The sequence below is a fragment of the Chelonia mydas genome, chromosome 3, assembly GCF_015237465.2.
Source record: "Chelonia mydas isolate rCheMyd1 chromosome 3, rCheMyd1.pri.v2, whole genome shotgun sequence".
In the NCBI taxonomy this organism is placed as follows: Eukaryota; Metazoa; Chordata; order Testudines; family Cheloniidae; genus Chelonia; species Chelonia mydas.
Genome location: NC_057851.1, coordinates 94,224,363 through 94,246,477, shown reverse-complemented (window position 1 = coordinate 94,246,477; position 22,115 = coordinate 94,224,363). Strand labels below are relative to the sequence as shown.

The following is a 22,115-nucleotide window of genomic DNA, read 5'->3' as shown; positions in this document are numbered from 1 at the left end:
TGATTGAACCTAACATAGCTGTACATACTCGTTCTCAATAAGCTATAGCCAAATGACACAGAACACTAGTGACCTATGGTGGAAGGTGCTAATCTAGCAAGGGTCTCTGCCTTTATGATCACAGTTTGAGTCTTTGGCTGGTGCAGAAATCGTAGTCCTTTCTTTTGTAGTTGCTGAAAAAAAAATCTCCCTTTCAAAGGTGAGTTAACACAGTTCATAGATTCTATTGCACACAACTGATAATGTAATTTGCATTCATTTCCAATGCACTCAATAAAAACAAGAGTTTGTGAAGTATGATAAGGACATTGGTTATAATATTGGGGCTCTTTAGTTGGGATGTACTCTGTGGTCCACAACGTCAATGACGCATTTTGCACCTGTCAGAGAATAGGCCTCTGTTCTGGAGGGGGAGAAGGTTATATCTGTTAGACAGAGATACTGCAGAGGTCATTGTGGACACATTATCCAAGCCAACCTTCATCACAGCCAACATGTAGAGGCGGGTAGAAGTTGGTACCATTCTACCATTATGCCATTTTTCCTAATGCACTGAGCTTTTTGTAATGTGATCTGCAACCACAGTAACTGTTTTGTGTGAAGTAGCTATTTATGTGTGAATAATGTGCTAAGAATTAAAAATCAGCTTAAGCAAATATCTTATATGTAGGCTGACTGACTGTCTTTCTTTCTTTCTTGAGGTGCAAGAGAGAATGGATAATACATGTGTCAATGGTGAATACTGCAAGCAAAACAGCTTCTCTGGTTATGCTGTAGTGTAATATTGCATATAAGTAATTATACAGAATTGTGCATACACCTCTGTAGTGATTCTGCATTCATTACTAGCATGATACCTGTACTTTCTAAGCAATTCGCCATTCACTTCTGATTTTATTTGTAAACTGACTGCAGAACTACATGGACAGGGCACTTTTCTTCTTTTAAGGCATTGTGACTGAGTATATGCAGTTGAATTATGTATTTGTAGTGTATGTCATTGAACATTACATAGAGCCACTGGGGGTATGTCTACCCAGCAAAGAAAAACCTGTGGCTTGCCAGTGCCAGCTAACTTGTGCTCACGGGGATCAGGCTGCATGATTGTTTCATTGCTGTGTAGAACTTTGGGCTGGAGCCGGAACTCTGGGACCCTCCCATCCTGCAGAATGCCAGGCTCCAGCCCAAGCCCAGAAGTCTACACAACGATGAAACAACCCTGCAGCCGAAGCCCCGTGAGCCGGAGTCAGCTGGCAAGGGCCAGACGTGGATTTTTCTTTGCTGTGTAGAAATACATCATGGGAAGTACAGCACAGCTGTGGTGTATGCAATACGTTCACTATGCTCAGTGATTGGTCAGACCTCTCCACTGAATTCAATGGAATCGACACTAGTTGGGGGTATGAAGCTGCAGGCAGGATTTTTGGTGTTTGTTCATTGCCAGTGGAGGCTTGTTTTCCACTTGTCACAGTATTCACTGCCTCAATAGCCAGAAAACTCTGACATTTTCAGTGTCTTAGTAGATCCAGGTCCTTGTAATGTTCTGTAATCAGAGTGCCAAACACTGCAGCCATGGTTAAGAAGTAACAAAGTAGGTGTAGCTTATTGGACCAATTTTTAAAAAATAAATAAGTCTTTATTTCCGCGGAGATTCTTTTATATATTATGTGAAAAATTTCCCATTAGTAGTGATGGCAGCACACATGGAGGTATGTTAGAGAAACCTGTGGATAACCTTTTCATATTGCCTTATTTGATCATAATTGTATCATTTTATTAATGAATTTAGCTATTTTGACATTAAACCCAGTTTAGGATGATAAGTACATGTTATGGATGCTTGTTTAGGTCGTAGATGAGTGCTTGCATTTAGACGATATTTGCTGTGCACCTGCTCCCATCACTGTTGCCTGTAACAGGGACAGGTGTACATACATCTAGAGTGTGACTGATGATGACCATCATGGCAACCTCATTACCAGGAGCATTACCAGGAGTAGGTGTTACAGGCTTGACTAAACCTTTTACATTTTAACTGGTACTAGAAGTTACAAGGGGTTTATCCTCTCGAAGGAAAGAACACTTTGCTTTCACCACTGTGCTGAACTCTGCTTGATCAGAAAGTGCATGGTCACAAGCAACAGAAATCAGAATTGAGTCTGCTGCATGGCCAGCACATGTACAGGGGTTGGTAAAGCTGACTTTCATGTCTCACTTCTGAAGTGGGATATTGGCTTCAACTAGTTTAAATGACCACATTGAGCTATTTATCTCTTTCTGGTGAAGGCCACTTGCATTCCATATCCTTCTCCAGTAGTGAGTGTAACGTATGCCATTTTTAATATTAAGAGGACGCTGACAGGGCTGTTAGGGCTGTAACTAGACCTAGCAACTTTCTGTTCAGTTCATGGGTATGAATATTCACTTGCATTTCTTAATATCCCTCTGTGCTGCCTCCCTGCTTCATTCTTGTGAGCAGGCAGAGTACTGAAATACACAGGATATTGCCCTTGGAGTAGGCTGGGCAGAACCCTGGATTGGTAGGATATGTATGCTTGTGCCCGTCAGAGACAAAGCAAGTGCCCTGGGTGTGTTGCTAGCAGGTTGCCCAGCATGGTGATTGAAATAGTTTAATAGGAGTGTGGCCCTTGTCTTGGAAGGCTGATAAATTTTAGGAATGAAATGGACATTTTAAAACATATTATTTTGAGGGTAGAATGTATTTTCAGTCACCAGCCTGGAGAGGATCCATTCAGTTTCTAATACCTGTTCATTTGATTTTTTTAATAGGTGATAGTAAAGTGATTATTTCAATTCTCGTGTCTGTTCAGGGTCAGATCCTAGGGTCTGGCAAGAAGTGCTCAGAGCAAGTCAGGAGTTGGGGGAAGGATGCAAAGGTGACTTTAAGCCAATTTTGCATTTCCCTGAACTTGGGGCAACTCTGTGCCAGGCTGGTCAGTAAGTGCAAGTTAGAGCAGCCTAGAGACCAGCATGGTAGACAGATGCACCAATATCGGGGAGTGCAAAGGTGGCTTAAAACCAGCTCTAACTTCCAGTGGCTCCAAGAAGTTATTACAACAGCCAAGGATCACTTAGGTGTAAGAGAACTACATTCCGTTTTCCCTGGCCATGACACCTGTGCTGGCTGAAGATGGGGGCAGGGGTGAAGTGAGAGCTGTTATGGCAGCCCTATGCCACCCACGGATCCCTGTATGTTATGGTGGTTTCTCATGTGGTTGGCTTCAGCTGCTCAGCCTTGGTAAAGTAGTGAAGTTTTACCTCCATGTCTTCAGACTTGCTCTGAGCAGGATTACTCAACAGGCTGTAGAAATGCTAACAGCCAGTTTAGTGCTCCCACTGTTGCTAATTCTGGTAGAGTTGCTAATTGCTAGTGGGAGAGTTCCCTAAAATCCTCGGTGTAGTCACCATTTGGTAGACCATATCTCAGTCTTTTCCACTTCGGATACATAATTTGTTTCATCAGGTATTCCGGAAATATTCTTAATCAATTTTCATTGTAAACTTGTCTGACAAACACATTTAAAAAAATCAAAGTATACTAAATTGATCTTCAAACTAAATCAATTATTTATGTAGTTTGTCATCTTTTTGATCATAATTGTTAAATACAATGGTAGATTTTTTAAAATGATGTTAGTTTTGTGGAACAGTCCCTGCCTACGTTTTATCTAAAGTACACTTCAAAAATCTCGAGGGACATGTTAAAAAAAAGTTCAACCAGTTTAATATTTTCATTAGCAATAAACATATAGTTAATTCCCTGTAAACAATAATATTTGTTTCGTTTTAGGGAAATATTTTGCTCTTGCTATCCAAATACACGAATATATCGAACACAGTTTTCAAATTATTGAGGAAAAAGTACTTTTGAGCGCAAAAATTACATTTCCGACCAATAATGTGTGAAACCAGCTTTGAAATATTGGTGCTAGCTCTGTTGCTGCAGTTGAGAAGCAGTTGGGGGCATTATTTGGATGCTGCTGCATTTCATTTTGTGGTGGTGTAATCCAGCCAAAGGAAAAGAATGGAGACAAGTAGAGAAATATATCCTAAAGGAATTCATGTACATAACTATTGTAGACAAATAGATTTTGCACATGAAAATTCTGCACATGGAAGTGACAGAATCTATAATCTGTCTTGTCAGGTGTTAGTGCACCAAAAGTGCATACATAGGGTATATGCATAAAATCTTATATGTGTTAAATGGAGGTCATAGTCTGAAAATCAGGCTCCAAGTGTCTCCATTTGCCTTGCTCTTAAATTTATTTTTCCTTTTTCTGTTTTGGCCTTCCGTATTCTCTCACTTCTTTCAATCCCAGCCCATATCCTCTTTTACCCAAAACACTCTCTTTTACCCAAATCACTCAGGTCTCTGCTTCCTGACCCTAAATCACAACTCTTTGTCACCCTGACGTGCCTCCCCCAAGCTCTTTCTCTCCTTCCATTTGGGGCCCAAATAAAAATAACATGAGGAATCTGATTCCATTGAGAGGGAGGACATTTTTAGTTTGTCCAGCGTTTATTATTCAGTCCCTAATTATTTTATGTTCAGTTTCCATTAATTAAAATATCTGTTCGCAGCAGTAGATAATTTCACACATTGAAAATAGGATCAGTGTTTTTTAAAAGTATGAAATATGAAAATAAAATGATGGCAGGTATGTGTAGACGTTCTAAATGGCTATCTACCCCATTGAAAAATCCTGTTGAATTTATTATTCAGGGGCTGCAGGATATAGTGTTTGATAGTCAGTAGATGACATTCTCTCTTCAGCGTCAGTATTGGATCAATGCTGTGACATGTTGTTAGGGCGCACTGTGTTTTTTTGAAGAGGTCATCTTTGGATCACTCGATGATTGCCCTGTTCTATTCATTCTCTCTGAAGCACCTGGCACTAGCCATTGTCGGAAGACAGGATACTGGGCAAGATGGACTATTGGTCTGACCCAGTATGGCCGTTCTTATGTTCGGAGGAGATGTAAAACTGAGGTCTTGACCTCCTGTGGTCATTAAATTCCCATGGTACTTTTCACAGGAGAATGTGAATGTGTCCCCCGCTCCTCCCTCTCCCTCCCCAGTGTCCCACCCAAATTCTAATTGGGCACAATCTAACTACTCAGATCACTCCTTCAATTTTAATTGTATATGTGGTATTCTTTGTTGCTTTCAGCTATAAAATTATATAGTGTTGCTGTGTGCTGTTAAACAGCTGCTTCATTTCAGTAGAGGATGATATGAGCATTGGGTATCGTTAAAATTTGAGAAGAGCAGAATGAAAGGCAGTATATAAAGGCAAGTTATTGTTGTTATTCAAATGTTAGTTTCCTGGCTACCAAAAATGACTGTAGTGTTTGTTAAAAATTCGAGGCAAGAGTAAACATGTTTTTAGCTCTTCTCAAACCTGGAAAAATTGGATGAGGTATTTTTTTTGGCCAGTTTTATTTGTTGTGAGAATATTTTCAGACAGTCCTTGTCTTTAATTAGGAGTTGGCGGGCCTAGGTAAGAAGTTGGAGCTCAGCATTTCAGAACTTCTGTATTTCTGGAGAGGTGCTGAGCTCTGGGAGATGAAAAAGATGAGATTAGGTGATGAAGAAGAACTATATTTTTAGTACCCCTAATATTTCATCGGTGGGCAGCATTGGCAAGGATCTGTTGTGTCAAGGTTTGCAGTACTAATGCAATCTGTTTCTTGTGGGGACTTTCCTTTGATAAAACTTAATGTGAAGCCATAGGCGCTGACTCCGTGGGTGCTCTGGGGCTGGAGCATCCACGGGGAAAATCCACACCCACCGTCAGCCAAGCTCCCCGCTCCTTGCCTCTTTCCCCCCCTACCCCGAGCACGCAGTGTCCCCGCTCCCCCCTCTCGCTCCCAGGGCTTCCTGGGCCCCTGCCACCTAACAGCTGTTTGGCAGCACTTAGGACTTTCCGGGAGGGAGGAGGAAGAGTGGGGATGCAGTGCACTCAGGGAGGGAGGCGGAGAAGAGGCAGGGCAGGGGCGGGGACTTGGGGGAAGGGGGTGAAATGGGGATGGGAAGGGGGAGGGGCTGGGGTGGGGACTGTGGGGAAGGAGTGGAATGGGGGTGGGGCGAGGGTGGTGCAGGGCCAGGGGCTGGGGGGGGGGAGTGATGAGCACTCACTGGGCAGAGGGGAAGTCGGCTCCTATGTGTGAAGCTGAACCTCTCAAGTTCCATCTCTTTATGCATCCTTGAGTCCACTGATTTGAACATCTGCCTTAGTTTTTCTGCAAGAGATAGTTCCAAAGTGTAATGCCAGGTCTTGCCTGCCCACTCTCCACTCTGAATTTTGACCATATATACTCATCTGGACATCATGAATCACGCCTGATTCTGTAATGGGCTCAAACTGGACCCCTGAATCTGAGCACCCTTGGGCTTGTCTGTAGTTGCTGCTGGCATTTACATGTTGTTTTCTTTAGTTTTGCTACACTGCACTTTGTGGATCTTGTTTGTTATGGGACTGCTGTGGTGGTGGTGAATGAATGGGACCTGTAGGTAGAGTCATGCACAGGGTTGTGCGTACAACATACTGATCCATTGTTTCCTGATCCATTATGTGGTACGGACTTCAAACTGAACAAAGCTAGCTTTGATTTTAGGTAGTGTCTGGATTCTTGACCCAGTGGTGTAGGGAAGTGCACATTTCTTCTCTCTCTGCCACTGAGGCCCTTTGTGCCAGAGAGGGGAATGTCCTCAGAGGGAAGGCAGGCATGTTAGTACTACTGCCCTGCCTTAGGGAGTATGCCAGGGTGGGATAGATTTAAGTACTACCTGGGGTTGCATAGGGGGCTCAGGGCAGGGGGTTGGAGTGTGGGAGGGGGCTCAGGGCAGGGGGTTGGGGTATAGGAGGGGTGTGGGGTGCAGCAGAGGGTTGGGGTGCAGGAGGGGGTGCAGAGTGCAGGAGGGGACTCAGCACAGGTGGTAGGGGTGTGGCAGGGGGCTCAGAGTAGGGGCTTGGGATGCAGGAAGGATTCGGGGTGCAGGCCGCTTATCTCGAGCAGCTCTGGGGTGGCAGCGGTGCACAGTGGGGCTAAGGCAGGTGCCCTGGCCCTGCGCCTCTCCTGGAAGTGGTCAGTATGTCTGGCAGTGACTCCTGGGGTGGGGTTCCCCAATCCCGGCCAATGGGAGCTGTGAGGGGCGGTGCTTGTAGGAGAGGGCAGCACACAGAGCCCCCTGCCCCCACATCCCCCAGGGGCCGCAGGAACATGGTGCCAGCTGCTTCTGAGAGCAGCGCAGGGCCAGGGCAGGCAGGGAGCCTGCCTTAGCCCTGCTGTGCCATTGGGCTGGCAGTCCCGCAGGCCAGACTGAGAGCCCAGACAGGCCGGATCCAGCTCGCGGGCCGTAGTTCGCCCTCCCTTGACTTAGAGGAAAATAAGGAAAATCAACATGGATTTGTCAAGACAAAATCATGTCAAACCAACCTAATATCCTTCTTTGACACAGTAACAAGCCTTGTGGATGGGGGGAAGCAGTAGATGTGATATATCTCGACTTTAGTAAGGCTTTTGATACTGTCTCACATAACCTTCTCATGAACAAACTAGAGAAATATAGCCTTGATGAACCTACTGTAAGGTGGTGCACAACTGGTTAAAAAAGCATAGTCAGAGAGTAGTTCTGGGCACCATACTTCACTAAAGATGTGGACAAATTGGTGCAAGTCCAGATGAGAGCAACAAAAATGATTAAAGGTCTAGAAAATATGACTTACGAGGAAAGATTGAAAAAATTGGGTTTGTTTAGTCTGGAGAAGAGAAGACTGAGAGGGGACATGATAATGGTCTTCAAGCTTGTGAAAGGTTGATTTAAAGATGAGTGTGATAAATTGTGCTCCTTAGCTACTGAGGACAGGACAAAATGTAATGGCCGTAAATTGAAGCAAGGGAGACATTAGCAAAAACTTCCTAACTGTAAAGGTAATTAAGCACTAGAACAAATTACCTAGTGAGATTGTGGAATCTCCGTCATTGGAGGTTTTTCAGAACAGATTAGATGAATACCTGTTGGTATGGTCTACATCCGTGGTTCTCAACCAGGGGTCTGGGGGCAGGTTTCAGGGGGTCCGCCAAACAGGGCCAGAATTAGACTTGCTGGGGCCCAGGGCAGAAAGCCAAAGCCCTGCTGAATGGGGCTGAAGTCCAGGCCCTGAGCCCTGCCACTCAGGTCTGAAGCTGAAGCCTGAGCAATGTAGCTTTGTGGGGGTCCCTGTGGCATGGGGCCCCAGGAAACTGCCCTGCTTGCTACCTATTAACGCTGGCCCTAGCTTTTATATGCAGAAAAGCAGTTGTGGCACAGGTGGACCATGGAGTTTTTATTGCATGTTGGTGGGGCGGGCTCACAAAGAAAAAGATTGAGAACCCCTGGTCTAGATAATACTTAAGCTATGTCTGCACTTCAAAATTAAGTTGACTTAACTTACATTGGCATACAGCTGCTGCAGTAATTACAGTAACTCCTCACTTAACGTTATAGTTATGTTTCTGAAAAATGCGACTTTAAGTGAAACGATGTTAAGCAAATCCAATTTCCCCATAAGAATTAATGTAAATAGCGGGGGGGTTAGGTTCCAGGGAAATATTTTTTTGCCAGACAAAAGGCATTATGTATTGGAGGGGTAGCCATGTTAGTCTGGATCTGTAAAAGTGGCAAAGAGTCCTGTGGCACCTTATAGACTAACAGACGTATTGGAGCATAAGCTTTCGTGGGTGAACACCCACTTCGTCAGATGCATGTAGTGGAAATTTCCAGGGGCAGGTATACATATGCAAGCAAGAATCAGGCTAGGGATAACGAGGTTAGTTCATTCAGAGAGGATGAGGCCCTCTTCTAGCAGTTGAGGTGTGAACACCAAGGGAGGAGAAACTGCTTTTGTAGTTGGCTAGTCATTCACAGTCTTTGTTTAATCCTGAGCTGATGATGTCAAATTTGCAAATGAACTGAAGCTCAGCAGTTTCTCTTTGAAGTCTGGTCCTGAAGTTTTTTTCCTGCAGGTTGGCTACCTTTAAATCTGCTATTGTGTGTCCAGGGAGATTGAAGTGTTCTCCTACAGGTTTTGTATATTGCCATTCCTAATATCTGATTTGTGTCCATTTATCCTTTTACATAGGGACTGTCCAGTTTGGCCCATGTACATAGCAGAGAGGCATAGCTGGCACATGATGGCGTATATTACATTGGTGGACGTGCAGGTGAATGAACCGGTGATGGCGTGACTGATCTGGTTAGGTCCTGTGATGATGTCGCTGGTGTAGATATGTGGGCAGAGTTGGCATTGAGGTTTGTTGCATGGATTGGTTCCTGAGTTCGAGTTACTGTGGTGCGGTATGTAGTTGCTGGTGAGAATATGCTTCAGGTTGGCGGATTGTCTGTTGACGAGGACTGGCCTGCCTCCCAAGGCCTGTGAAAGTGAGGGATCGTTGTCCAGGATGGGTTGTAGATCACTGATGATGTGTTGGAGAGGTTTTAGCTGAGGACTGTATGTGATGGCCAGTGGCGTTCTGTTGGTTTCTTTCTTGGGCTTGTCTTGCAGCAGGAGGCTTCTGGGTACACGTCTGGCTCTGCTGATCTGTTTCCTTATTTCCTCGTGCAGGTATCGTAGTTTTGAGAATGCGGGCAGGAGGCAGGGGAGGGAGGGGAGAGGCACGCTGAGTCCTCGCTCCTCCCCCCTCCCTCCTGCCCAAGGCAATCAGCTTGCTTGCTGCATTTAGGAGGCAGGAGGGAGGGGGGAGGAGCGAGGACTTGGCATGCAGGCTCCCCCTCCTTCCCCCTCCTGCCCGGGGCAATCAGCTGGTTTGCGGTGTTCAGGAAGGAGGGGGAGCCTGTGCGCTGAGTCCTCGCTCCTCCCCTTTCTCTCCTGCCTCCTAAACGCTGCAAGCCAGCTGATTGCCGTGGGCAGGAGGTGGAGGGGGAGGGGTAAGGTGTTGATCCACGGGGTCTGCCGGCAGGCGGAGGCGGTGGGAGGGAGTAGGGGGCGTAGGGAGGCTGCCAGCTGTGGAGAAAGCAGGCAGCCAAACAACGTAATAGTGGAGCATTGCACAACTTTAAATGAGCATGTTCCCTAATTGATCAGCAATGTAACAATGAAACAACATTAACTAGGACGACCTTAAGTGAGGATGGCAGAGTGTCCTTTGGCACCTTATAGACTAACAGATGTATTGGAGCATAAGCTTTCGTGGGTGCATGAGTGAGGAGTTACTCACTCATGAGGAGTTACTGTACATTGCTTGTGCATGTCTACTATGCTCTTTGTGTCAGTGGTGTGTGTCCTCACCAGGAGTGCTTGTATGGATTGTACTGTCAGTTTTGGGCATTGTGGGATGGTTCCTGAAAGCCAGTAACTGTCCACATAAGCAGTGCAGTACTACGCTGATACTGCATCAACCTAACTACATCAGCGTTGACTTTGTGCCACTCATGGTGGTGGAGTTATTAAGTCTGTGTAGCGGGGCAGTTACATTGGTGGGAGCAAAATTTAAGTGTAGACACTTCCATAGTTAGGTTAACATAAGCTGCCTTGCATCGACCTAACTCTGTAGTGTAGACCATACCTTAGTTCTGCCTCAGTACAAGGGACTGGACTAGATGACCTATTGAGGTCCCTTCCAGGCCTACATGTCTATAATTCCCATATTTAAAAGCTTCCAGTTATCTAATCAGCCAGAAGAACAATATCATGTGACTTTGGTGACCCATCCTACTCTGTGAATAGTGAACCATTTGCAAACGCTCTACTACTTGAAAACTGGCCAGCAAGACAATTTGGTTAATACCTGTGACTAATTAATACTTTCACAGACATCAGGATTCGTTTGCAAATAAACAGTGAACAGAAAAGAGGACTAAGCCCATCAGATAATTGATTCATAACAAATTATTTCACCAGCTCTAGTGTTAAAATGTATTTTTTTAAATTTTTTTAAATGAAAGCAGGGAGGCCTAATTTCCTGATCTCTGGGAACTGCCTGTTTCTGATTCCTTCTTTGGCCTTGGGCAGAAGTCACTTAAGCTCCCTGGGTGAAATCCTGGCCCCATCGACGTTAATGGCAGAACTTCATTGACTTCAATGAAGCCAGGATTTCTTGCCTCAGTTTACCCATCTGTACAATATGAAGTATAATGATAAGTTTGTTACCTGCCTCATGGGGATGTTGTAAGGATTTATTATTTGATGCTTGAATATTGAAAATGCAACCAAGAGTGGTTACTATTTTACTATGTCTTGTACAGCATTTCTGTTGTGTTATTTTAAGGTAGAATTATCTCCCTTGTTTGTGATATTACAGGAATTAGAAGAAGCAGTCCAAATAATTGTATGTGATTTGGTATGTTTTAGAAAAGGGGACTGAATTAAATACATGGTTGGTGACATGTTCAATGTCTCTCACTTTTTTGTAGCTGTCATTGAAAAGAAGAGGGAGCAAAGACTTGCAAAAATCAGAAAAAAAGTCACAGCAGACACCCACTGAGGTATGTTGAAGTAATAACAGCCCAGATCCTCAGCTTGAGGCTTCTGTGGAGCTACCCCAGTCTACATGAACGGAGGATCCGGCCCTTTGTTTTTGTTGTTAGTTTTGACGTTTAGTATTATATCATACTGCTGTTTGGGAAATAGGGATTTTGGGCCCAAATCTGCAGTCTTGACAACTGACCCAATCCTGCATTGACAACAGTACAAGTGGACCTGTGCATTGACTGCAGTAGGGCTCCGCATGGGCTCAGAAGTCCAATTTGTAGGATCCGGGTGAAAGGCAAAACTCCCACTGATGTCAACAAGAGTTTCATCTGAATCAGGACTTCAGGACTTGGCCCTTTGGGTGCTGACTTTGAGATGCTTTTATGGGTCTGTTGCCTTATTTAACTGACTTTCAATTTTGGTTTTTCAGCCTGTTGGGTACGAAGCTTAGAAAGTATCCTCTCACTCTCTTTTCACTTTCCACCCATCATGAGCAAATAAAATCTTAGTCTTTCATGAAAGGCTGCTGAAAACGTATGTTTTCTGGGAACAGAGCAGGCTTTCATAGCAAAGAAAGAAGGCTTTTTTGTCTTAATCTCATCTTCAGATGTAGAAAAATAATTGTTATAATCATATTTTAACTTCTAAAGTTATATTGCTTTTATTGTTAACCTTTTAATTTAAAGCTGTTTGATTTCAAGTGGTGCTCTCTTTATTGACATAAAATTATTTTCATTTTTTTTTAAGGAGGACAACGAAGATCTGAAATGCCAGTTGCAGTTTGTTAAAGAAGAAGCTGCCCTTATGAGGAAAAAAATGGCTAAAATTGATAAGGAGAAAGACAGATTTGAACATGAGCTTCAAAAATATAGATCATTTTATGGGGATCTAGACAGCCCCTTACCGAAAGGTGAAGCTGGAGGACCGCCTACCACAAGAGAAGCAGAACTCAAACTTAGATTGAGACTAGTAGAGGAAGAAGCCAACATCCTTGGAAGGAAAATAGTAGAACTGGAAGTAGAAAATAGAGGACTGAAAGCAGAGCTTGATGATTTAAGAGGAGATGATTTCTCAGGAACAGCAAATCCCCTCATGGGGGAACAGAGCGAATCTCTCTCAGAGTTACGGCAGCATTTGCAGCTAGTTGAAGATGAGACAGAATTGCTGAGGAGAAACTTGGCTGACCTGGAGGAACAAAACAAGCGCATCACAACTGAGCTAAATAAATACAAGTACAAGTCTGGCACCCATGAGAGCTCGAGGCACCATGATAATGCCAAGACTGAAGCACTGCAAGAAGAGCTAAAAGCTGCCCGAATGCAAATCAATGAGCTCAGTGGCAAAGTCATGCAACTTCAGTATGAAAACAGAGTGTTAATGTCCAACATGCAGCGCTATGATTTGGCCTCTCACCTCGGGATCCGGGGCAGCCCCAGAGACAGTGATGCTGAAAGTGATGCAGGGAAAAAAGAAAGTGATGATGATTCCCGCCCTCCCCACCGCAAAAGGGAAGGTCCCATTGGAGGGGAAAGCGACTCTGAGGAGGTACGCAATATCCGGTGTCTGACTCCCACTAGGTCTTTTTATCCTACGCCAACTGGGTGGCAGAAGAGCTTCACAGATCGGCAGCAGATGAAGGACATCCGCTCTGAAGCCGAGCGACTGGGCAAGACGATAGATCGTCTGATTTCTGACACGAGTACCATCATAACGGAGGCAAGAATTTATGTGGCCAATGGGGATCTGTTCGGACTCATGGATGAAGAAGATGATGGCAGTAGGATTCGGGAGCATGAGCTTCTTTATCGAATCAATGCACAGATGAAGGCATTTAGGAAAGAACTCCAGACTTTCATCGACAGACTAGAAGTTCCAAAGTCATCAGATGACCGAAGTGCAGATGAACCTTTGTCAGTGAGTCAGGTAGTTTTTTACTTATTACAGCCTAGAGGTAAAAAGATACTGGCAGATAGTTTAAGCCTTTAATTTGCTCTACAATGCATTTCTAAATATCTATGATTTAATTTTAAATCCCCCAGTCCGTCACATGGGATTTGATCCTCCTAATGGAGTCAATGGGGCTACTCGTGTCAGTAATGACTATTCATGTAAGGAAGGGTTTGTAGAACAGGCTCCTCAACATTAAAAAATAAACAAACAAAATACTGTAGATACTATTATTGTGGGAGACAGAACATTCTGGCTTTGCGGCAGTGTTTGCCAGAGTTGTTCTGACATCACCAATAATGTCAGTGCACAAATATTCTTTGGCCTGAGGGAGTGAAATGGAAGTGTAATCTAGGGGATGACCAAAAACAAACTGTAGAATAGAATATAGCAAGTGCTTTAACAGATCAGATGGTTAATGAAGTATGGTGTACTGCATCTAGAGCAGGGGTCTCAAACTCAAATGACCACGAGGGCCACATGAGGACTTGTACATTGGCATGAGGGCCGCATCACTGACCGCCCCCCGCCGCCCCGGCCCCACCTTCACTCCACACCTTCCATGAGGCCCCGCTCCTGCCCCACCTCTTCCCACCCCTTCCCTGCCCCCATTCCAACCCCTTCCCTGAAATCCCCACCCCAGCTCCACACCCTCCCTGCCCCCAGGGGGTGCAGGAGGGGTGTGGGGTGCAGCAGGCGGCTCAGGGCAGGGGGTCGGAGTGCTAGGGGGTGCGGGGTGTGGCAGGGGGCTCAGGGAGGGGGTCCAGGTGCAGGAGGGGTGTGGGGTGCGGCAGAGGGCTCAGGGCACGGGGTCCGGAGAGGTGCAGGGTGCAGCAGGGGGCTCAGGGCAGGGGGTTGGGGTGCAGGATGGGTGTGGGGTGCGGCAGGGGGTTCAGCTGCAGCAAGGGTTCGGGGGGTGGGCTCCCCGCCTGCCTGTCCTGTCCCCGCGCTGCTCCGGGAAGTGGCCGGAACCTGGGGGGGCAGGGAGCACAGGGGTCTGTGTGTTGCCCTGGCCGAACCTCCAGGCACCGCCCCCCGCAGCTCCCATTGGCTGGGAATGGGGAACCGTGACCAATGGGAGCTTCAGGGGAGGTACCTGGAGGAGTGGCCAGGGCAACACACAGACCCCTGTGCTCCCCGCCCCCCCAGATTCTGGCCGCTTCCCGGAGCAGCGCGGGGACAGGACAGGCAGGCGGGGAGCCTGCCCTGCCCTGCCCCAGGTGTCCACCGGGCCGGGCCGGAGCTGCTCTAGGTAAATGCTGAGGGGGAGGGAGGGCTGCGGGGAGCTGGCAGGCCGCAGAAAATAACTCCACGGGCCGCATGTTTGAGACCCCTGATCTAGAGTGAGTCAAGCCGATGCTGCAGTGCAAGGAAAAGAAACAAAAAACAACAAAACTCCTCCTTACTACATGCGGTGTTATGCCATGCTGAATTCAAGGAGATAATTCCTTCCTGACCCCTGTAACTATCATCTTATGCCCTTAAGAATAAGATTTAACTACCCTAATCTTAACATGAGTAACTTCAAATGTTGCTATTGGTCCTAAACTTCTCCAGACTTCCTAGAAAGTCTCATATTAGGTTATATTGACTTTGTACAGTACTTCTAGCTCTACAGTCAGAATTGTTGCCATGTGAAGCTGAAAGCTATTATTTCTTATTCATATGTTGACTAATTTAATTATTTGTTCCCTTGTATCAGAAAGTCACAGACAGAGTCAATTACTGTCAGTGCACTGCATAAAATCAAAGTGAGACCGGATGCATTGCATCTTTTAACAAAAGGAAAAGACATTATACCATATTCTCATCCAGATTATGGGCCCGATCTGCCATTTATAATCATAGAATCATAAAAGGCTGGAAGGGACTTCAAAGAGTTAAGTCCAAACCCCTGTGCTAAGGCAGGACCAAGTAAACCTAGACCATTGCTGACAGGTGTTTGTCTAACCTGTTCTTAAAAAATCCAATGATGGGGATTCCACAACCTCCCTTGGATGCCTATTCCAGAGTTTAACTACCCTTATAGTTAGAAATTTTTTCCGGATATCTAACCTAAATCTCCCTTGCTGCAGATTAAGCCTATTACTTCTCATCCTACCATCAATGGACATGGAGAATAATTGATCACGGTCCCCTTTATAACAGCCCTTAACATATTTCAAGTATGTTATCAGGTGCCCCCTCCCACAGTCTTCTTTTCTCAAGACTAAACATGCCCAGTTTTTTAATCCTTTCCTCATAGGTCAGTTTCTAAACCTTTTCTTGTTTATGTTGCTCTCCTCTGGACACTCTCCAGTTTGTCCACATCTTTCCGAAAGTGTGGCACCAAGAACTGGTCACAGTACTCCAGCTGAAGCCTCACCAGTGCTGAGTAGAGTGAGACAAGTACTTCCCATGACTTATATCCAGCACTCCTGTTAATACACCCAAGAATGCTGTTAGCTTTATTCACAGCTGCATCACACTGTTGACTCATTATAAACCCCAGATCCTTTCCAACAGTTCTGTCACCTAGCCAATTGCTCTGCACATGTAGAGCTCCTATTAATTTAAAAGGGACCTGTGCATGGAGCATTTGAAGGAGGGGCTCACACTATGTAAGTAAAATTGATAACTTAGTGTTTTCTAAATAAACAAACAAATATGGTATTTAAATCAGTAATTTGGGGGCATAGCCCTGCAAGCATTCTGCATGCAGACCTTCCACTAAAGCCAATGGGAGATAAGCACATAGCACCTTTACAGGATCAGATCCTGCTTCACTGCTTAGTCTGTTGAAATGTTGAGCTTTCCTTTTTATTAATTAACCGTTCTCTGTGTCTTTGTATTTACTTTCCCAGATGTTCCAGCCTATCATTTTACTTATTCTCATCCTTGTGTTGTTTTCATCCCTTTCTTACACAACAATATTTAAACTTGTCTTCCTTTTTACACTATTTTTTGTACTGTAAACCTTTAATCATTTACTGTTCATTGTAGTATTATTTTCAGTTTGTCCATTTTGTCCACCCTCCAAGATAAGAAGTACAAGAGATATAGTTTCTGTAGTAGCCACTGCTGTAAAAACACTGAAGACTACTTGTTTGCAAAAAAGAACAAAACAAAGTGAAACAAAAACAAAAAGCAAAACCAAATCTAAAAAAGCCACCCAGTTGAATAAGAATTCTGCTCACCAAGGTATTCCAGGTAAGCTGACGGAAAATATATTTTTTTAAATTTTGTCTTAAGAAAATTGTTTTATACTTTTATAATAAAAATGTTCTTGAGAAAATTGAGCCAATTTAGCTAGTATTCATTCATTTTTACTTACTAGAATTGATAAGGTCATTTTGTTTTCTTTATTTCAAAATATTTGTATTGCAATCCCAAGTGAACAGTAAAATCACCTCCAGTGTGTATGTTACAATTGTTTTTCACTGCTTTTGTACATTTTGTGTGATGGTGGACCCATTTGATACTGATGTTTTTCACCACTGTGTGGTGTGGATTTGATGCTCAAATCCAAATGATAAAAACAGGAACTTTGCATTTAGTCTTCCTCACATATGTGACCTGCTCCCTGGCAGGGAGGGACATCCACAGCTTCTGTTGACATTGCTGAGAGTTGTGGATGCTCAGCACCGTTGAGGATCAGACCTATAGAGTGGACTTTATATCCTATCCTGTTTGAGGTCCTTATCACTTCAGTGGTGAATGGTAGGGAGGAGGTGTCAAAATTAGAATGATGTGTAATAAGACAGTTTTGTGTGAAAACACAGGTTGAGAGGTGGCATAGGGATAGGAAAAACTGCAATGTTCGCCTGGTCTATCCCTCTGACCCCATATTGATCAGCTCACCAGCCTTATCCTGTCAGTCCATCTCTCTTGGCCACTAACCCTAATTTGCCTCCCTACCTTACTGTAAGATCTGCTGGCTCACTCCACCCTGGCCTGACTTTTCACCTCCCCAGGTCTGGTTCCTGGCTCAAGGAGGAAGTCAGGAACTGGCAGCCACTGGAATTGAGTCAGATATGGAGAGCGAGCACATCTGGCAGAGGTAAAGCCCTCACTTGAAGAGTCCCATAAAGCTCAATCCTCTCCCCTGTATTATTCAACATGGGACACTGGGTCAGCTGGTGGGGACAATATGGTCTGAAGTGACACCAGTACTCAGATGACACCCGTCTCTACATCTCCTTTATGTCAGATCTAAACAACACCATCTTCCAGCTTTCTCTTTGCTTAGCTGAAATCAGCCCTTACATAAACAACAACTGACTAAAACTGAGCGCTGGTAAGATGGAGGTGATACTACTGGGAAGAGGGAAATGCCTCAAAGAATTGGCCTTCTCTGTAATGTACCCCCACTAAGGCATCTGCCCTCAGGTTGTTAAATCAGTCTTCAAACCTGGAGTCTTTTGGACTCCTCACTGCTCACAGTGGCAAAAAGGCCACTTCTATCTGTGACCCGTCTAAAGGTTGCAGCCCACCCTTTTGGATATAGTGGTCCGTGCATTTCTGATTTGTAAGAGTGAGCATAGCAACTAAGTATTATCTAGGAATGAAGCCACATATCCTGAAAAAGCGTCAACTAGCATAAAATGCAGCAGCCTTTCTGCTTAGCAACATAGGTTGCCATGGACCTATCACACCAGTGCTCTGTTATCTGCACTTGCTCCCCAATAAATAAAGTTCAGGTCAGTGTCTCTGTCCTCGTATTCAGAACCCTCCTGGGGATCAGCTAATTGAAGGAATGCCTTTCGGTGCTAGAGACTTAACTTTCAGAGGAGCTTGGACCTAACTTGTGGAATTCATTCCACAGGAGCTAAGAAAGTAGTAACTTCACAGAATTAAATGCAAACCTCATTTCTTTGATTGAGCTTTCTCTCAAAAAGCTCTTCTCCCATAACAACAAAAATAAAACAAAACAAACAATCAAAACCCCCTAACTATAATTTAATCAAGAAATTTACTCCTATCTTTTGTGAAGAAAGCAAACTGTCTTTGTTATTTCTTTTTAAATTATTGAGAGGTGTGCAGATGCAATGGTAATGAGCACCACATAATGAGTAGGCCCAGGTTCTCAGCCCTTGGAGGACCTGCCAGGGTGTTGCTAGAAAAAGTGACCTTAAACCATTTTATATTCTCAGATTCTGGGGAAGGATAGGACCTGGCCTGGTCCCTGGAGTAAGTCAAAGGACTCTGAAGGCTTCTCTAATTCATGCCCAGTTGCCCAAGGGACCATTCCATCAATCAGAGATTATTGGGGCTAGGGATGCTATGGCTAGATCATCTTTTCCCAAGGAACACTCATAATCTCCAAAGGGACATTCACTTATTGCTTGGTGACTTTCCTTATCCACTGAAAGGTCACTGAAGAAGAAAGCCCTCGCTTTTGCCCCCTTCCCCACCCCCAATCAGGATTTCTCAGCACTTCCTGAGAAACTCCTATTTCCAGAGAGTTGCAATGCTGCAATTAAAAAAATATTTCTCCAAGCTAAAGCTTGTCATATAAAAAATTTAGCACAAAGGGATTTTTGTTTGTTTGTTTTTAAATCTCCTTTGAGGGAAAGATCAGTTTGGCATTTTTAAATGTTACCAACTCAATCAATAAAAAAGGAACATTCAGATCTGAGCCTGGAATGCTGGGCATGGATTTTAACTCATACCTTTCTGCATCGTTTATTTAATAAAAGTGCCTGATAAGGGCCTGATTCTAAATTCCCTAACCCAAGTTTAAATCCAGAATGAGTCCCTTGAAGTCAGTGGAGTCACTCGGCTTGCAATGGTGTGAGATCAGAATCTGGGTTAACTCTCAATTATCTTGACGTGTGTGTATCAATGTTCCTGTAAAGTTATACCCTGGTGCAATATGTTTATTAATTTATAATGGTCCAAAATTCTTTCTGTAAACAATATGACTGGATTTCTATAGGGGTTTTATGCTTTACAAAAACTATTTTTTTTTTATTCCTACTACAACAAATCATTCACACAGAACAGTTTCAATCCATCTGTCAAAGTTGTTTGCAGGGATTTGCTTCTATCTTGGAATTCAGCAGCAGCGATGGGTCCAACAATACCCTGAAATTGTGACATCTGAATCAAGAGGTGGGAATACCCCTGCATAGGACAGAGAATTTGTAACCCCATCAATTTCTCAAGATGCCTTCCCTTGCCTTGACAATGTCACGTCCACTTTTTCTGAACTGAGTTTAACTCTTTCAGTGCTCTAAGTTAGGCATTGGGAAAGCAGACCAGAGTCCAGGTTCCATGGAACTATGCTGATTTATATCAGCTGAGTATCTGCCCCAAACAGCTGAATATCATCAGCGTAGCATATGGTACTGCAACCCAAATCATCTCACACTCTCCCTAGAGGCCTTGTATCGATGTTGAACAAGAGGGTTGACAGAATGAAACTCTGCAGACTAGGGCCTGGTCTACAATAGGAAGTTAGATCGGTATGTGTACATATCTTGGGGGGGCAAAAAATCCACATTGCTGAGAGATGTAGCTATACAGTATGCCCTCACTATAATGAACCTATCAGGATCCAAGCCATTTGTTCGTTATAGCCACGGGTTCATTATAGCAAAAGAGCCCCGCTGCTAGGGTGGGAGGGTGGCTGAAAGCTCTTCCAGCCAGAGGCAGATTAAGGTTTTGCCAGAGCAAGTGGGGGGCTCCCCACCCCAAACCCCTTCTGCCTGCAGTCTTGCCCTCGTTCTGACCCTTCTGCCAGTTGCCCTGCCCACAGCCCCCACCCCGTTCTGTCCCTTCTCCACACACAGCCCCATTCTGCCCCCCCACTGTGGCCCCACAACCTTACTCCTTTATCCCCTCCTCCCCCCACCCACTGTGGCCCCAAGACTGGAGAAGCTCTGTCCCCTCCCCCCACCATGGCCCTGGGCCACAGCAGGAAGTGAGAGCTCCCCCAGCCCTGAGGCCACAGCAGGGAGCTAGAGTTCCTCCAGTCCTGGGCCCTAGGTGTAGTTTGACTGCTATATTTGTGGGGACAAAGCATGCCCGTGCACACACGCATGCACACATGCATGCTGAAGTCAGTCCCCTTGTTTCACTGGCTCTCACCCTCGGCCTACAGTGGTACCTGGGCTGTAAGTGCTGGGGGGGACAGGATGGTGTAACGGGGGAGCCCCAGCTGCTGCTGGCAACCACTGCGGCACCGACTGCTGCAGTGATGTCACTGTTCTGGCACTGCTGTTGTTGCCTCCCTGCTGGGGCTGCTGCTGCCCAGGGTATGCTACATGCTTCTTGCCCCCACCCATTCCCGTATCCCCGTCTCTTCCTCATCCCCTCCTCCTTCCTCTCCCCTTTTCTTCTCACCCTGTCTCCCTTGTTCTGCCCCGCCCCCCCCCCGCACACACTCACTGCTTTAGAGGAAATAGGTGGGCACTAGGACCCAGGAGGCTGTGTCCAGCTGCTGAGGCAGGACCCAGAGTGCAGGGAAAAATCTGCTCCATCCTGCTCTGTCTGCTCCCCACGAGCCAAAACATGCGGGGGGCGGGGGGGACGATTCAGTATGGGAATGACAAAGCCCCTCCCAACTCTGGTGAGCAGAGCCAGGGAGAAGGGTTGGGGCATGGGGGTGCCAGTTTTTCCAGGGCCCCTGATTAGAGTTGCCAGGCGTCTGGTTTTCGACCAGAACACCCAGTCGAAAAGGGACCCTGGCAGCTCTAGTCAGCACCACTGACCAAGCCATTAAAAGTCCGGTTGGCGCAGGGCTGTCAGGCTCCCTACCTGGCTCTACGTGGTTCCTGGAAGCGGCAACATGTCCCTCAACCCCTAGGCGGAGGCGCAGCCAGGGGGGCTCCATGCGCTGCCCCTGCCCCAAGCGCCGGCTCTGGAGCTCCCACTGACCATGAACCTGTTTTATTAAAGTAAGCATTAATATTAGCCAACATGACTGTATAACATATCCTTAGATTTGATTAAAAATCTGGCTTTCATGTTAAAGGTGTCTGCATCATCATCAGCCTCATCATAATAACCTACCTCTGTATAATAAATTTCACCGCAAAGGAAACCAATTCACTTTACAAGTTTACATAGGAATCACTTCACCAACCGTTGAAATGCAGGCACAGGTGCGGTAGAATGATACAGCTGTTTTAGCACCAAAATACTTGCAAACACTACCAGGCACAGTGCTCGTTGTCGTGAGTAGTCCCATCCAAGTAAATGGGACTATTTGTGGTAGAAAGGGCTACACACCACATAGTAATCATTTGAAGGACTGGTTCTTAAAACATGCACAGAAATGCTACATCACAGTTAAGGCAGGAAGTGAAATTAACATCTATTTGAAGCTGCAGAAGGAATTTTGGTAGGTAGAATGTAATTAACACAAATTTGAATTTGGGCAGAATGGTGGGATTAACATCCTGCTTTTGCGAAAAATGCCTTAAGATTTGACCACAAGGACCTCCTGTGCTTTATATCTGTCTGAAAGACAGCTCTTCCTGCAATACAGTGCCCCCGGGGCATTCATTCAATATTGCCTCAGAGGGAAGAGTCCCACTGATATAGGCCTAATTCTGATCCCACTTACAGTAGTGTAAATCAGAAGTGACTTCATTTTGAGAATTGAATCAGGTCCTGAATCATTAATGCTGCTCCTGAAGCACTCTTGAGTTTTTCCAAATGTCCCCTATTCTAGCGCTGAACAAA

General features: G+C 45.2%; 1 protein-coding gene across 8 annotated transcripts in view; it reads left to right on the top strand.

The window, feature by feature from the left end:
• The window catches only part of SOGA3 (SOGA family member 3), a 67,557-nt gene that overhangs the window by 22,720 nt on the left and 22,722 nt on the right, over positions 1 to 22,115 (top strand). For 4 of the 8 annotated variants that reach the window (XM_037894752.2, XM_037894750.2, XM_037894754.2 and 1 more), the window contains exon 1: positions 16,403 to 16,634. Coding sequence is in view for 4 of the 8 variants with exons in the window: in XM_037894747.2 (XP_037750675.1) it covers positions 11,441 to 11,512; positions 12,246 to 13,421; positions 16,289 to 16,399 (1,359 nt within the window). In the remaining 4 variants the exon portion in view is untranslated. Of the gene's footprint in view, positions 1 to 11,440; positions 11,513 to 12,245; positions 13,422 to 16,288; positions 16,635 to 22,115 lie in introns of those variants that run through there. The other 4 variants (XM_037894747.2, XM_037894749.2, XM_037894748.2 and 1 more) reach the window with 2 other exon arrangements.